This window comes from Rattus norvegicus, chromosome 2 (genome assembly GCF_036323735.1).
Source record: "Rattus norvegicus strain BN/NHsdMcwi chromosome 2, GRCr8, whole genome shotgun sequence".
Classification (NCBI taxonomy): Eukaryota; Metazoa; Chordata; class Mammalia; order Rodentia; family Muridae; genus Rattus; species Rattus norvegicus.
In genome coordinates this window covers 152187832-152205790 of record NC_086020.1, presented here as the reverse complement: position 1 = coordinate 152205790, position 17959 = coordinate 152187832, and the positions used below count along the sequence as shown (strand labels likewise).

The window sequence follows — 17959 nt, the reverse complement described above, 5'->3', positions numbered from 1 at the left end:
ATGCAGCCACAGCCAGCACTGTTTGAAATCGTTTGTATCACAGTTTCTGCTATTTCAGGCCTAAGTAAACTCCAGTGGACCCTGCAACTATTTCTGCCCAGGCCAGATTGGGAGATCATTTTCCATTGGTGTTCTAGGTGACTGTTAGGGACAGGTACAAAGGGGGCATTGTCTTGTTGGGTGCATGGGAGGCTGGCTGTGGTTCCTGCAAACACCTTTTCTCTGGCTACATGGCTGTACACTCACTAGGAGGGATGTGTTTCCTCCCTTGTTTTGCAACACTGTGTTCAGGAGAAGGCCTCTTCCCTGTGTGACTTCTTGCCCACATTTGATAACACAGGCTGCTCAGCCTCTGCAGCAGTCGGGGCCACAGGCATGGCTGAGAGGCCAGCACACTGAGACCCAGAAGTAGCAGTGCAGCCAGCCCCTTGACAACTGAAGCAAGAGTGGAGCTGGGCAGTCAGCAGTCCCAGCTGTGAAGCTGCAGAGTGGCAGCTCTAAAGGACGTGGAGCCACTAAACTGTGTGTGTGCCCACAGAAGCAGCAAAAGTCCAGTCGCAACGGCCTCCCAAATGGACAGTAACACCTCAAACAGTGGCCACAGCAACAAGAGCTAACTGAATAATCTAACGAGAGGAACCCTCGAAGTCCAGAGAGCTGAAGAACGGAAGTCTGTGGGGGACCAGTGAAAGAAACTGTAGGCCCTGGCACTAAGAGGTCCAGAAAGTAGAGTGTCTTTAGAGCCAGGGGTCCTCAGGCAGTCTCCAGGGCTAGATGTTTTAAAACTGTTACCACCAAGGGCTTAGGAATCCCAACTCCCTAGGTCCACACAAGAGCTGAAATACTTGTGAAGCTAAGGGTCCTGGTGCTCTAAGCCTGTATAGGAGTTCTAATACTTCCAAAGCAAGGCCCCTTCTACCTGAGGCCTTCCTCAGAGCTGAATAGTGTAGAGTGCTAATGCTTTTGTTGCCACCTGCCTGCTGTTAACGCTCAACAAACTAAGGAATCCTGGAAAAGCATCTCCTTGCGTACCCACAATTTCCATCTGGGAAGAACAAAGGACAAAATGGATTGGTAACTGATTAAAACCATCTCTAAACCATATGGTGGTGCTCACCTTTAATCCCAGCTCTCAGGAGGCAAAGAGTGGCAGATTTCTGTGAATTCCAGACATGCATGGTCTATGCAGTGAGTTCTAAGCCAGACAATGCTACACAATTACATTCTATCTAAAACAAAACACAATAAAGCAGCACCTGGCAGACAGTGACTGATGGGAATTAAAGTCTGTGAAAATGAATTATGTAAAAAAAAACCACAAAAAGTTATAAACATGAACATTTCTAGGACCTGCTTCCACTAGGACTCCAAAGCCAGTTAAATTGTAAAGTGGGATTCTGCATCCGTCTTACTACATATTCTGTGCAGTGAAAGTTACAGTGTGGTTACTCCTTCTCCCACCTCAGATTCATCCTGGTTCTGAGGTGGTTTTCTAGTTCACTCTCCTGTACTTTAGAATGCTCTAACTGCTGAGACGCTCCTAAGGTTACACTTGTATAATGCAACGTCGTACCTGTTGGATTTCTTTGGGTAAGGCGTGCATGGGAATGTGACGATCCATGACTCCTCTAATCGCACTGAGAGAGCACTGCAGAAAAACAGGCTAAAAACATTGATGTCAACAGTCAGAATCCAGAGCATGACAAGGGAATTCAAGTGATTTAAACTTTCTTAGTGTCTGGGGACGAACTGGCAATAAGCTCTTTCAACAGATGCTTGTTTCTCCAGTGCCACCTTTGAAGGTGCAATTCACGTTTCCTTAGCGAGTTTTTAAGCCACTCACACAGGAAGTTTTATATATATATATATATATATATATATATATATATACACATATATACATATATATGTATATACATATACTGACTTATACATCTTTTGTATTTTTCAGAAATTTATAAACTACTAGTAAAATTAATAGTGCTTTACTATTTGTTTTGCAACAGAGTAACTATAAGATTTTAAGTAGACTTATTTCAGTATTGTAAAGTAACATTTTTCTGAAAAACTATAGAAACCAATACCAAATATAATATAGTCAGCAGGATAAGGGAAAAACACTTGAGCCATCAAGGCTTGTTTACATAATAGAGTACAAAAAACACAGCGTTACTAAGTTACAATTTACAGGCACTGAACTGAAGAGCCACCAAATATCAAAGGCGGCATTCCAATGATAACAGTGGTGGATATCTATGTAAATTTACCTAGATTTTACTTTAACAGATTTTCATTTTCTAATACTAACAATTCAACATAAAACTTTTATTACTTTCATGAAACTACAGACAACAGAGACATCATTTCCTTCCTTCAAATTTTTCTCTAATTGGACCAAGAATACCCAATCCAGTCTTATCGATGAAGAGTCTATCTATGTGTCCATGGTAAGAGTAAAAGAGACTAAGAAAGATGGCTTACTGAGTAAAGTCCTTGACTAAGTAAAGTCAGTGTAATCCCAGAACCCATAAATGTAGAAATACCAGCCTTGGGAGGCAGAGACAGGGATCCTAGAAGCAAGCTGGGTGGCTGGACTCACTGAATTGATCAGTTCAGAATTCAGGTGAGAGACCCTGTAAGGTAGAGAGTGACTCAGACATTCTGCATCAACCGTTCACACATACATGAACATGTATACACTGGTATGCCATGAACATAAATACACATACCAAATGTCGAGTGCTTGAGCGCTCACACACTCACACACACACACACACACACACACACACACACACACACACACACACACGAGTAGATGTCAAAGCCAGTGGTGCAGCAGATTCAAGCGACAGAAACAGATTCCTCAGCAGAAAAAGGTGGTCTAAGGCCCATGACTGCTAAACAAAGGCAATATAAGAGTCAAGAAAGCATAATGACCTATCTACCCATCTATCTTTTAGGTGGGGGATAGGAAGTCAGCAAAGGCTTCCTAAGATTGAGTTAAGTCAGGGCAAGAGACTAAAGGAAAAAAAATAATAATGCCAATGTTATTTTTATAAACTATGCAATCATTGGTGGAGGAGAGATTCCTCAACCCTGTGTTAGTCCAAAATATCCCTCATTTCAATAAGCTACAGTTTAAAACAAAACTAATGAGCTGTCTTCCCACATATAACACAAGACAATGTGTGTGCTTGGTAATGTTAACTATGGGAGTAGAGTTAATGATGTTGACATGGGTCCAAGTGACCAAGTACATAATCTGATACTGTCATAGTCACATGGTGAGAAACCAGAAGGCTTGTTCCCTTCAGTTAAGCCATCATTAGTAAATGGAAACGATAGTATCGTCGGCTCCACAGAACCATTTTCCCCTTAAATAACCAACCATATGTCCTCTTAAAGTACCATCTACAAAAGTATTAGCAAGCATGGACCTAAATAACGTATAAATTCAAGGTACCAGTGGGATATTTATTATTTAATGCCTTTCACTGTGACTACTCTAATGTATTACTATATCATCAGAAGGCTTCTGGTTATGAAAGAAAAATTAAAAATGGCACCCTGGTAAATTAGAAGGATCTCCAAGACACAGGGGTGGAGAAGAAACTGATTTTAATGCACATGGCAGAAGACATGGTGACAAAATTAGGGATCTCATTTTTTTCATGCAGCCAAGATAGAGTCGTTGGATTCATCCCAAGAACATTTGTAACTTGTCCCTGTATAAAGAAGTCTTTAACATTATTTTATTGTAAACCCATGTAAACTGTGAGTACGAACTGTAGTAACTCGCTGCTTTTCTGATAAGCAATGCATGATGGTTACAAGAGGTAGGCACCTTAAATTCCCGAGGTGACTGACTACAAGGGCACTACTTTCTTTAACGTTTATTTTTGTTATGCCTGTATTTTAAAGAAATGGCTTCTAAGTCTTTTAGAATTGGGTCTTTACAAAGATGTGACTACCCATGAAAAGAACTGTGGAATTCGCAGATAATTCTGCTTTTCAAGAACTGTGGGGCTGTTTGCTCTTTAGCAGGAGAAAACTTGTGATTTTTAATTTGCCCATTCATTACTTTACTAAACAAGTTCCTTTCGGTCCTTCCCAGTATATATGTGGAAACTGTCCTTGGCAAAAGTACAGTAGTACGTGGCCGCTGCTGCGTGCAAGTTTACGAACCTTCTCTGTGACACTGGTCACGAGATAGACGTGTGTGTTCTTAAATGCCGAAACGTCCTTGGTGGTTCATTTCCGACTCTTACACCGGTGTCACGCCCGGTCATTAACTCCGGTTCTGCTTCCAGGCCCTTCCTCTAGTACCATTCCCGGGCCGTGATTCACAAGAGGGCAGGTCAGGGGCAGGAGAGCGGGAGGTCACGCCCCGCGACTGCAGGAAACTAACTGCCCGACTCGACCGCGCCGGCCCAGGCCTCGCCCGAGGCACCGAGAGGCCGCCCTGCCTTCCTCCTCCCCGCCCCCGCTGCCCCGCCGTCCCGCGCGGCTGGCCTTAGCCCCGGAACAAAGTCCCTGCCGGCCTGGTCCTCTGAGAACTGAGAAAGGCCATGACCCTCACCTAGCCCGGGACTCCGCTGGGTGTAAAACGGCTTCCCCGGTCTCCCGGGCGACCGCACTGCACGTTGTCCTGACGTCAGAGCGCAGTGACGTCACTGCCCACGCCGTCGCCGACGCGGAAGCAGAGCTCCTTTGCATCACTTGTCCCAAAAGCGAGCTAGACGGAAGCTGGCGAAGGCGGCGGGGGTCGGAGGAGAGGGCGGATTTACGCGCGGTTCTGTGACGGACCGGGTTGAGGTCTGGAACCCGTGGGGACGACAGGCAGCGGAAGTGGGGGGCAGTGTGGTCTACTGCAGGGGCAATCATTGCTCTCAAGAGGAGGAAAAAGATGCTTTTAAATGGAATGACAGCACATCCTCAGCCATTGCCGCGAGGGCAGATTGACTGGGGAAGGCTTGCGTAGAATTTCATTCTATTCCGAAAGTCAAGATGAAAGGTTTAGCTCATGAACTGTTAATGAGACGTGCTATTGAACACTCAAATTGTGGAAGGCCTCAGGTTTTTACGCACTGACGACTTACCTTTATTCATACTTTATTCATAAAACAAATATTGATGACCTACTACGAGACAAGCAAGCAGGATGAGATGATGCTTGGTGACTAACACAGGCCACTAGTATGATTAGTGTCTTCTTCGTAGTCTGCTCCTTTTTCAGGATTATCTGCGGTCTAAAGTGCTGATACTCCAGGAACTAAAGAAAACAGTTTCTTTGCAGAAAAGACAGTAATTACTGTTAAAGAATAATTTGCATGAATAGAAAGAAAAGACACTGAAGAGAGGAGGGTGAAAAAGTGGTTCAAAATAGTGCCAGAACTATTGAAGCTGCTGGTTGATACCTAGTTTGAAAATAGCCACATGAAAATAGTGAATACTTCCCTAAGTCATGAAAGGTATAGTTAATACAGAAACAACAGTTACTTACTATTGTGTAACTATTATTATGTGCCATATTGAATACATACCAGTGTGCTAGAAACAGAAGGCTTCCGACAGCATCACCACAAACACTTGAGTTATGCATTGCACAAAATGTTACCATAACTTTAACATCACTGGATATTAGAAATTGTATAGCCAGTGTACTGGTCTGTTATTAACCAAAAATACTGTTATAGAGCACATAACTACAGTTTTGGCGATAATATTCCTTACTGAGCATTTATATCTAAAAGGGAAGGCACCCGTCTGAAAGTGGGGTAAAATACCGTGGAAACGCTGTAATTCACTTTCATCTATGCCTACTCATTACACATCACCCTGAGTCCATTTTCCTTGCCACTATAACTGCCCCTCAAACCTAAATCTCATTGCTGATTAGCCACAAGCCAGACTTTCTGTAGGGGTGCCCCATGTGAATTTGTGCCTAGTCCGATTGCATCTTGTTATGCCGTGTTTAGTGAATATTACTAGAAGGCTTGGACTTTCCTGAAGAAAAATGGAGGAGCAGTGAATCTGGGGGAGAGGGGAGATTGGGGGCAGGGGCCTGGAGGAGTAGAGGGCAAGGAAGATACAGTTGGGATGTATGAGAGAAGAATAGAGAAAAAAGAGGCCATGGATTTGGGGGAGAGTGGGGAGAGATATATGTTGTAATTAAAATACAATATCAAAAAAAATCTAAATCCTTCAAAATGAAAAAAGTAGATAAAGTTTCTTTAAAAAAAAAAGTTAGCAGGTTAGCACAGGTCGAAATATGACTGGAAAGTACTGAAAAAACTTATTTAAAAAAAAAAAACCAAAAAACGACAGCTCCAAAAACTGTCCTGTGTTGACATTTTTTTCTTGATTATCTATTGATTGCAGTTTCTTCCCCTCTTTTCCCATCCTTCTTTTCCCATCCCATTACTGCCTATTCTATAACCGAAATTAAAATATTCCCATTGTAGGGTGTGTGTGTGGGTGTGGGTGTGGGTGTGATGTTTCAGAATGAATCGAGAGCCTACGTGTGCTAGGCAAGTGCTTTACTCTTGAGCTATACTGGTCAGTCAGCTTTTTCACCTTTCACTGTGACTTTTAAAGATAAGCCACCATATAAAGAAAGAAAAATTAAAAATTAAATTCCTTTTAACTTCTTTATGACCCTTTATTGTTATTTGTCATTGTGACCACCCAGGAGGTGGGGGGTGCCCTCCTAGTTTAGAGGGTGTCTGTATGTGGATGAGATTCAGTTTTCCACATGGCCTGTAGACCTCTCACAGTTTATAAGAACCTCCATGTGTTTGCTACCATAGGGATCTCCAAAAACTCCTTATCACACGGAACAGTCATTTGTGCCAGCCATTTGGGGCACTTGTCTCATGCCACCTCCCTCCTTTCCATGCCCCTATGAAAAGTAGTATAGGAAAATAGGTACTTTGTTTATAAGTCTGCTAAAACCAGCAGGAAGTCCACCCAAGATGGCTGATTTTAAAGTCAATGCGAGATGGGACAAAGGTAGCATGATAAAATTACACACAAGTCCAACAGTATTTTCATCCTGCAAGCCACAATACAATACAACTCTGTCCTCTTGAAAGTTTGAATAAAATGGTTGCAATAGGGCCTCCCAGGTTGGAAACAACTGCTGCTTTCATTGCTCTTTCTGGGTTTCATCCAATGTGAGTGCACAATTTTTAAAATGCCAACATTTATTGGGTTCTGTTTGCCAGGCACTCCATACACAATGCCCCGTTCACTTGAGATCCCTTCCAAACGTAACTCTGTCAGGCCTTACTGTTGACTTTCACCCAAATGATAGAAGTGGCCAAGGGCATGGCCCGTCATGTGAACACAGATGTGCACTGGATCAGTGTGAGTAAGTGGAGGCACCTGGGCCTCACATGTTGCCTTAGTTGTCTTTGCCAGACATCCAGCCCTCCTGGGACATTAGCCTACTGTGGATTAGAGACACATGTCTCAAACTTGCTTTCCTCATGATGTTTCCCATACAGCTTCTAGCTTTCAAAAGAGGTTAGCTACAAAACCCACTGTTTTACACGCCCCAACACACTTACCTCTACCGTGCTTTTACAGTTAAAGCTGCAGGTCGCCTTATAGAGCCGCTTTGCATACTGAACCCCAAAAAGCTGTGGTCTGGAAATGAGCAAGACCACACAGTACTATTTTTAGGCTTGAGCTCTGTATCTTTTTATTCATCCCATGACTGCAATATAACTTGAGTATGTGATACAATAAAGGTCATGGAGTTTGGATGGCAGCTCTCAAGAACTTCCAAGGCTTTGTAATTTGTGCAGGAACAAATCGTGGAACAAATTTGAATTTGCTTGAGTCTTAGACTTTAATTATTGAACATATTTCCAGTAAGACAAGTTAGATCCTCAAATGATAACTATAGTCTCCAATGTGAGAATTAAGACACCACTACAGGGGCTGGGGAGATGGCCCAGCAGTTCAGAACCCTGTCTCCTCCTCCAGAGGTTCAGTTCAGGTGAACCCTAGGTTCAATTCCAGTACCAACATAGAGCTCACAACTTTGTGTAACTCCGGCTCAAGGATACTTGACACCCTCACATAGATGAGCATACAGGTAAAACACCAATGCCCGTAGAATAAAAATAAATAAATCTTTTTTTTAAAAAGACACCCACTACAGCAAGATGTTTTATGGCTGTAAATGTACAGCCTTTGGACTGCTCGCCACTGGTAAGAGCTTCATTTAAAGAATGTAGTGTGTCAATATAATTCAATATTTGATACATCCATATATTTTTTAGAAGAAAAAGGTATAAAGGGCTAGTGGCAGCAACTTAACACCCATAGTAAATTTGATACTCAGAAATATGGCATCATCCAATTAACTCAAATTCCTTTTATTAAATTCATAGGATCCCAATCAGGCCTACAATACACCTCCTAAATATTAGATAGTTCAAGAAGCTGAACATGGAGGACTGGAGAGATGACTCAGATGACATACTGCTCTTGCAGAGGACTCTCTTTCAGTTCCTAGCGCCCGCTTAGGCCAGGTGACCATCACCTGTCACTTCAAACCCAGAGGATCTCATAACCTCTTCTGGACTCCAAGGGCACCTTTAATTGTGTGCATATAGAAATGCACAAAGAGAGACGCATATAAGCAATTTTAAAATGGATTTTTTAAAACCCTAAACCAAAAATCAGTAACTTTCCTTATGCATAAAAACAAAATAACAAAAAAAAAAAAACTAAACCTTTTCATCGTTGGCAGTGGTAGAGCACCCTGCAGTTCTGACACTTGGGATCAGGAGGCAGGATGATCTTGAGTTGTAAGCCACCCTGTACTGCATAGTAAGATGCTGTCGAAAGAACAACAAATAAAAAAGAAACCTTTCCGAGATGTCCATAGCTACCTTAATTCACATTATTTTGATGTGTTCCTGGTGGGAATGATTCTGTTTTCCCCTTATAGAATGAAGTATGTGTCTGTACATTTGATTTTAGGTAGCTACTGAATTTACAGGAAATGAGGTCATTTTCCTGATGTTGTATGTCTCTGCTAAAGACTTAATGCTGTCCACTAACTTGTGGTCTGGGGTTGTAGCTCAGGTGAGAAGAGTGCTTGCCTAGCATGCCTGAGGTCCAGGGTTCAACTCCCAACATCACACACAGCCATGTGTTGGCTCATACCTGTAATACCAGCACTTTGGAGTGGAGGCAAGAGGACCAGAAGTTCAGTATCATTCCCAGCTACACAGTCAGTTCAAAGCCATCCTGAGCCACATAAAATTCTGTCCCGTAAAGGAACATAGGTATAGCACCATAAGCATATGCTAGGAACTACTGGTACAAATTATCAATAATTATTATCAGTTTATCAAACGTGTTATTAATATGGTGTAGTAGCCCAAATCATCAGGGTCTGGAGCAACTAACACTCTCAAACATTGCTGTTAAAGAATTTAGACTTTTTTTTTTTACTTTTTAAGGATTTTAAAATTTTGAAAAGTTCAAAACTGTTGATATAGACATTTGATCTACCATTGCCCCTTTGTTCCAGAACCAAGACCTCTTTACCCTCATGTCTATCCTCTCTATTCCCAAGTACCTGTTAGGCTTCCCAAGTCCAGGAATGGATTCAGATCAATTCCACAAGGCTCTTCTGTGAGATCAGCCACCCAATTCTGATGGAAGAAACTCCGAGAAGTTACAGGAAGGGTTACTCAGTGTCCATCGCAGTCGCATTTATAAAGCTTTTGATCTGGAGTATATCTATATAGCTTTATATATGTAGTATCTGGAGATACTACAGGCCGGACCTGTAGCTCGGTTCTTGTCCAGCATTCAGAAGCCCTGGGATTGAGTGATCTTCAACAGCACATACAGCTGACCATCGTGTAGCAAGTGGGTCATTTGAGTCATCCATATCAGTACAGAAAGATCAGAAGTCCAAGGTCACAGCAAAGTAGAAGCCAGTCTGGGCTAATAAGACCATGTTGAAACAGTAAGAACAAGAGAAAGAAAAACAGAAAATATTAAAATGTGAAATAAATTTGTTCAAACAACAAAACAGTAGAGCTGTTAGAAATGTTGGTACGGGACAAGTAAGGAAGAGGCCGAGTTGCGGGGATCACAGGTTCAAGACCAACCTAGGTAACTTAGTGACTTTCCTTGGCACACTTTGAGTTATATGCTGGTCTTTTTACATCATCACTAAGACTAGGAGTTGGGGGTGCCACAACCGACTTAGCTTCAGCCAGATATTAGCCTCTTGACCAAGTGTTTGGGACCTGGAAAAGCAAGACCAGACACATGGACACTTCTAATTACATAGCTAGAGGAGAACAAGGATCCAGAAAACGGCTCAGTACTGCCCAGGGGAAGGGAAGCATGCTGGACAAAGACAAACACTTCCTACATTCACTTAAATGAGAGTCAAAGTCACCTAAGAGAACACTGGAAAATCAAAACATTCACTCTCTTCCCAGGTGTGCTAGAGTGAAAGGACATTCAGCCCTTAAAACCCTCCCTAATAGTTTATGGTATGAATGCCAGTCCGGAGAAAGAACCCTGCTTCCTTACTAATGTATGTGTGTAGTGGGTGGGGGTGGGGTGGGGGAGACTGGGCACCATAGGCCTCTAATGGTACCCCAGGGGAATAAAGAGACCAATGCACCAAAGTCTAAGTTATAGAAAGGAGACCGGTATAGGGTTTTCCATGTTTTCAGTTTAGTGGAGTGGTTTTGTGTTAAACTGGGTATCCATGCTTTCCTTCTGAAATTGATTTATCTTCAAATTTCCATAAATAGACAGCTGCATGAAAAACACTTTTTTTTTGGTCATAAAATTTTGCCTTAGATTTAGCAGTCTTAAAACCTGTGTGCTTCCTTAATTTCCTTTGAGTTTTTGAGTCATCACAATAAATAGGTCTCTAGTTATGGAACTGGGCCTGTGGAGGTGGGGGGTGCTTCTGAAAGGGATAAGAGCAAAGGATCACGACTGTTTTCTGAAATGAGGTTTTGTCCAGAACGAGCAACACTTGCATTCCAACGCCTCTGCCTCGCTCTGCTTCCTTTGTCAGCACATCTCAGAACTCGCACTCGTGAGCTGGGCCTCTGGACCTAACCCATTCCTTAGAAAGTTCTGCGGCTTATTGTTATTGACAGAGCAGCTCCGGATTGGATTAAGTCATGGGTCTGAGCAGGTTTTACTGCCTAGGTTACCGGTGTTCTGATAACACTGAGACACGGTGAACTGGCTTCCCCACCCACAAACCTAGCGTGACTGCGGTCCCAGGGTTGTAAAGTGGACGGCGGGCTCCGCCCTGCAGCACCTGTGCCCCCAGCACGAAGTGCGTGCGGCTGGGAGCCGGCGGGTCACGCAAGCCCAGGCCTCCCGCCGCCGCTCGCGTGCGCTCCCGGGGCTTCCTGGCCGCCCAGGCTGGCCTTGCGTGCCGACGGCGCCGCGTAATCCGCGGAGGAATCCCATTCCGGACGCCTTCTCTAGCCGGAGGGGGTGCCCTGTTTCTAGGCGGGCCGGGAAGTTTCCGGCTCGGAAGTTGCAAGGCACAAGCCAGTCGGCGACAAGGACAGAACGGGCAGGGAGGACGGATCCTGAAACCTTGAGGAGCTCCAGCGGACCTGGGACCGGGTGGCAGCTGTGCTAGTGCAGGGGGCAGGGGGAGGGGCTGTGCACAAGGATCGGGCGGGGAAGTTTCTGTTCTTGTGACCTTTGGGGCGGGATGGCGGTAACTTCTTCTGACAAAGGGAATCGAGGGACGTCGTGGCTACCTGATCGGGTTTATTTGCAGCTCTGGCTCGCTGCTCGGAGACTTAGGGGGGCGGGCGTCTGGTTACGCCGCGTGCAGGCGACGGGAAGCGCGTGTCGTGAGCAACAGCGATGAGATCAGTTTGCATAACCACAGCGTCGGGGTGGGGAGTGCAGCCAGTCACGCAGCCGCCGCCCGACCCGGCACAGACTCTGCCCGGGTGGCCATGGCTGCCCCACGGGATTCGGGTGGCAGGAGCTGGGGTGGTCCTGCCCCTTCCAGGTTCGGGCCTGTTGAGGCGTCAGAACTGTTCCAAGGGAGTGGTGAGGCAGTGGGGAAGAAAACCACACAAAGCACAACCTGCAGGGTTAACAGGCTGGATTCTATTAGGCAGCTTTCTAGACACACTGAAAACCATTGTGCCTCGTAGGTAACTTCAAAGACTACTATCGTGAAAATCAAAGATCATTAAAAAGGACCTTTAATTTGTTTATACTATTTCTCTAAGCAGGCTTTCGTTTGTGTGCGTGAAATTTAATTTATGCACTCAAGTCTGGAGTCATGGTTTAGCAAAGGAAATAATTATGAATTCAGTTAAGCGTATGGGTACAAAAGGATTACTTAAAAGAACAATGAACTGGAAAAAAAAAATTTCCAGCTTCTAACTAACAAGGCCATTACATTCAGCTTTTCACGGTCTTGAACATCTTGTCCCGGCTCAACAATACGTGGAGGAAACTTCTAATTAGGCATTTTAAAACGCTAGCATTTACGCCAGGAAAACGTCAAGAATGCCTTATGTTGTAGACACGTGACTACCGTCTACACATAGAGTAAGCAGTGTATCTGTCAAAAGTTTTGTACTTCAGGCATCTTAGTGTACCAGCAGTTCACTGATAGGTCAGTCAGTTATGAAGTAGGATTAATTAAACACCATGAGACATTACAACTTGGAATCCCGTAAGACTCTTCTGCAGATGTAATGTTCATGTGGTGCCACTTCAGTAAAGACGAACCTAAGTGCCTAGCACATCGCGTCAAAATAAAATCTTGAATGAGTGCATGTGTAGGGATCCCCTCTGATGATTCCAACTCTGTAGTAAAGTAAGTGAATCACTCGTCTCTAGTAAAGTGTAAATTAGACTCCCAGCATTCCATGCCGGGAGGGGGACCTACCACAGGGGCTTTGAAATGTTTATAGGAAGAGGGTATATATTCGATTATTACAAACTGTTCAAAACACTACAAAAGTATAATGTTTAAAACTGTGTTGCCAAGTTTATTTGTGTCAAGCACTGACATATGGAAAGAAGCTGTATATATCGTTACATCAAATATTTGACTTATAATCAAATTTTTGATCAGTCTTTTGATTCATAGAATCTTAAAAGCAAGACACCTTCTTGATATACTTTGCTGCTGCAGCATGCCCAGTATCTAGGATTAGAAATGTATGAAGTCCATTGAGACCGACTGTGCGAGGTATTGTTAAAGTTGGGCGTCGTGCAGACAAAACCAATTGCTTAATGTTTAAATGGTCTCTATTTAAATGCGAATTACGTTAGGAATACTAATGCCTGGCACACATCTTTGTGTTAAATGTAAAAATCTTGTCTCATTGGAAGCTCTTAGTAGAGGACCCCCGAGAAGAAAAGGACAGTCAACAGAGAGGAGCTTTCTGAGATGGAACCTTCAGGCGATGCAGTTAGCCAATTTTAACTGGAATCAGAAAGCAGATACCAGACTTTAATCCACCTCTTCCATTTAGAAAATCATAGAGCAGGGCTGGGATTTGGCTCACTAGCAGAACACTTGCATTGCATGTGGGGAGCTTTAGGTTCAAACTCAAATCTAAAATATAAGGCAAAAGCACACAGTGCTATGCGTCTTTCTTCTCATCACCGCTGCCCTAATTTTTCTTAATGTCCTCTGACGTCACTTTAGGGTGGGGATCCCACACTGCTGTTCTCGTTACTGATTGCATGCTGACACCCGGAGAGGAGGTGAGTGGGACCTGAACTCCAACCCTCGTCCAGTCTGACAAGGCGTTTGCTTTGTTTGCATCTTCTTGAGAAGGGAAGTCTCTCTGGATAATGTGAACAAAGGCGCCTCGAAGCTTGCAGCAGAGTGATTTGTCCTCAGGAACAAATCTGCTCCTTCTGCTGGTTGATTTGTATTTAGTTCCCAATTGCATTTAATAGCATTGCCCTGCCAAGAGGGTTGAACTGGAAATGTGCAGCGGCCCAGGCTGATGGAGCTGTGTATTGAACGGTGTCACCTTCCAAGGTCTCATTATGAATTGCAGCCGAGGCAAGACAGTATGCATAGAGCATTCAATAGAAAGCAATGGCAGGGCGAACTAGAGGAGCCTTAGCTACGGATCCATTGTCTCGGCCTTGCCTTGCCCGGGGCAACGATAGTCAGTGCGGCTCAATCTTTTGGCTGAACTACTGGGTAGGATCTGTTATCTGATGATTCTCTCTGTGCATGATACATGTCCGACTGCACACTGAGATAGCCTTAAGTGTAAAGCATCTTCTTTCTCCTGTTGCTAATATCTCTGAAGTCTACTGTCATTGCGTCACAGTCCAAACAGTGAGTGGCAGAGACTATTGTGTCAGGATGTAGTGACCTTATTGGTCTAAACTGCAGGAGTGCCGTGCAAATACATGAGCCCCATCAGGACGGTCGGGGGACTGCAATCTTTTCTGGATGGGCCACACCCCGAACGCACCTTAAACCCCCTACTTTTTTAAAAGTTTAATTTATTGCTTAGCAACTCCACGAACTGACTTCGTTTGATTTGTGTATGATTTAATTATCATAAAAGAAGAGATTCTATGTAACTTATTAAAATATGTGCATAATATAAATATATAAAATATGTGGAATTAATGTCATGTTCTGAGAGCATAAAATTATCCAACTGAATTAACATCTTTAAAAAGAAATGGTTCCCAAAGGTAATTAAGCAGTCGGTTTTGTAATTTGACATTTAGGCCTAGAGCACATATTGCACATGAAGGGATCTGATGGCTGCATCACATGTTTGCTTATCAAGTGAAGATTCCTAGGAGATGCTTTTATCGTTTTAAAGATTTATTTATTTACTTTATTTACATGAGTACACTGTAGTTGTCTTCAGACACACCAGAAGAGGGCATCGGATCTTATTAAAGATGGTTGTGAGCCACCATGTGGTTGGTGGGATTTGAACTCAGGACCTCTGGAAGAGCAGTCAGTGCTCTTAAACACTGAGCCATCTCTCCAGACCAAGAGATGTCTTTGACGTACCTTCATTTTTAAAAATGTATTTTATATGTATGATGTCTGTCTGCTTATAGGTATGTGTACCATGTGCCTGCCTGGTGCCCGCAGAGACCACAAGAGGGCACCGGATCCACTTGGAACTGAATTGTAGACCACAGTGAAGGTGCTAGGATCCAAACCCTCACGCTCTACAAGAGCGGCAAAAGATCTTCCTTAACCACTCAGCCATTTCTGCAGAACTCCCCTCCCACTCCCACCGTGTGAGCTAGGTCTTGCTACATAACCCAAGCCTTGAATTCCTGGCGAGTGCCCTGTCTCAGCCTCCTCAGGTAGATATTACAGATATAAGCCACACCTCCTGATTTTTCATGGAATTTTAAAATTTAATGATTATCATTTACAAAAGCCTTTATGGAATGTTGCTTTCAGTGTTAGGTAGTTTTAAAAAATAGGAAACAGGTTAAATAGTTTGAGTGAAATATTCCATAAACCTTGTGGCTGCCAAAAATAAGAGACGTGGAGGAATTAAAACCATTGTAGAGCTCCCATACATAAAACATATGCTTTTAAATATGATTTGTTACTAAGAGCAAATAAATGTAACTCATCACGTTGAGACAAAAACAGCCTGCAGTAGATTGGTCCTTGTTTGAGGACAGAGACTGTGAGGTTGTTTGCTTTCCCGGTACCACCCTGTGAGTGATCGTGACTTGAGGGAATCAGTTAATAAATAAATGGGAAAGAACCGTTCAGAACTAGCTTCTGGGCAGTCTGTTTCTCAGGCCTCCCCCATTTCTCTCTTGATGAGTACCTGCCCAGATCATCCGTGCTTTGCGTGAGCAATAAGGAAAAGGGAAGTAATGCAGATGGCGGTGTCTCAATGGTCAGATGTCTGAAATGAACAAAGTGCTTGCAGATGTTTCAACTGGTGGAGGGGCTGGGCTCTACCTAGGCCATAGGAAACAACTTCCACACCTTGAGGCTACTATGATAAGGGTATCATCACTCATCTGGACAGGATTCCATTGGAAACTTGAAAAGCACTCTAGGATGGAATGCTGCATGAATCCAGACTTGCCTCAGGAATGCTGCCAGGGCTCAGGTCTGAGTATGGAAATTAATGTGATTTGTAAGAAGTAGCCACCAGGATCGTTGCTTATCTGGAAATCAGATCCTTTAATCACTGTAGACAGAGCTAATGAAAGTAGAAGAAACCATCATTGATTTTGAGGTTCGTCTCCTAAATTAGTTGGCCTTTGGCTTTTGGAGAGCAAAGTTCAAATTCCAGTTCCTGTTTAACAGGAAAGTAAGTCAGATGCTAAGTGGAGAATTTTGCGGATTCCAGATTGAAACAGCAGGACACAATGGACTTCTGAGTCTTGAAGAAACCTTCTCTTGGGAGTTGCTAAAGTCATCCCCCAAATGAAATATTTCTTGTGGTGCCTTTCAATCTGCTTTTTAAATTTTTTTTGCACTGTGTCTTTTTTTTTTAACTTACTTGGTTTTAAAAGTATTTGTGTGTCTTTAGACGTCATTTTTGTCATCCAATGTAAATTTTTATATTTTCTAATAAAAGTCCTTTACAGTCTACATTTTATGCAGACTGTCTCCTGGAGTGTCTGAAGTATATTAGCCTGCTGACTGGCTGAATACAGGATGGCAGGTGCTATGATTAATGTACCAATTCCTTAATATGATGATGATGCCATACAAAGGCACCTTCAAAAGTGCGACTCATGGGGCTGGGGATTTAGCTCAGTGGTAGAGCGCTTACGTAGGAAGCGCAAGGCCCTGGGTTCGGTCCCCAGCTCCGAAAAAAAGAACCAAAAAAAAAAAAAAAAAAAAAAGTGCGACTCATTAGCTTCCTGTCCCAACCACATGGCAATCTGAGACTGTTTTCTCTGTCCGGATGTAGAAAGAACAGGGCGGGCGGTGTATACACTAAGTTTGTTCCCTAAAAAAATACTAAAAGACTCAGGTATGATGTTGATGTTGCTGTAGACACTTAGTACACACACACACACACACACACACACACACGCTTTTTATTACCCCAAATAAAGTGTCTAAAACCACATAAAAGGAAGGGGGAAAGTATTGTACCTCTTAATAAAATTGACCAGCATGCGTGGAAAAAAGAAAATTAACCCTACCATTATTGGAGAATTACACACACATTGCTGTTCTAAGTAAACAGACCTTTTTTAATATTTGGGTTCAATATGTACCACTAAGTGCTAATGTGGCTGCTGCTTTTGTCTGATTTTAGAACCAAAACAAACTCTCAGACTTGTAGTAAATTCAGGATTAGATCATTGAAACCTAGAGGAAACTTAACTGTCCTGAGATCTTAGGAGTAGACCATCACCTGCAATAGACTAACACTAATAATTTGCAAGGCACTAATCTTGGGCTAAAGATTCAGCAATGAACAAGACAGATGTGTTCTCTTGCCCCAATCACACAATTAATGGAGGGGCTGGAACTAGAAAGAAGCCTGCAGTGTTCTAATTAAAACAGCATCCACTAATCAAACACTAACTCTGTCAAGCCTTAAGTGTTTCACCTGCATTAAGTCGTAGGTTAGATGTGCTTTCCCACTCCAGGGGACTCCCAGCCCCTCTCAACTGCCTCATTTTCCCTGCCCAAAGGGAAAATGACTTTTCTGTTTGAAAAGAATTTCATGTTAGCCAGTCCTTCTCTCTCATTTTGGGGGAGAGGGGGAAACAGCGTTTGATGGACCTTAGCTGCCATCATCAGACCCTTGCTCCACTCTGCACTTCCAGGCCCTGTGGAACACAGGATCAGGAGGAGGAGGCCTCTTCCGGTATTCTGGGTTGGGTAGTCGAGTATCCTGTGAGGACTTAAAATTAGGAAGCTGATTTTTCTCATTGATATCTGCTTTCTCATTAATCAACCAGACACTGT

General features: G+C 43.3%; 1 protein-coding gene and 1 long non-coding RNA gene across 11 annotated transcripts in view; one reads left to right on the top strand and one right to left on the bottom strand.

Moving 5' to 3' along the window:
• The window catches only part of Lekr1 (leucine, glutamate and lysine rich 1), a 181387-nt gene extending 170599 nt beyond the window's left edge, over window positions 1-10788 (bottom strand). For 5 of the 10 annotated variants that reach the window (XM_017590967.3, XM_039102618.2, XM_039102620.2 and 2 more), the window contains exons 1-2: window positions 4580-10788; window positions 1574-1663 (exon numbers count right to left, since the gene is read on the bottom strand). In XM_017590967.3, the coding sequence (XP_017446456.1) occupies window positions 1574-1663; window positions 4580-4884 (395 nt within the window). In that variant the 5' untranslated portion in view covers window positions 4885-10788. Of the gene's footprint in view, window positions 1-1573; window positions 1664-4185 lie in introns of all 10 variants that reach the window. The other 5 variants (XM_006232472.5, XM_006232473.3, NM_001115029.2 and 2 more) reach the window with 5 other exon arrangements.
• A 2066-nt stretch (window positions 10789-12854) lies between these two features.
• Window positions 12855-16628, top strand: LOC134485623 (uncharacterized). Its single transcript, XR_010063825.1, has 2 exons — window positions 12855-13764; window positions 15106-16628. It is a non-coding gene; the product is annotated as an uncharacterized LOC134485623 (long non-coding RNA).
• Window positions 16629-17959: the final 1331 nt, after the last annotated feature.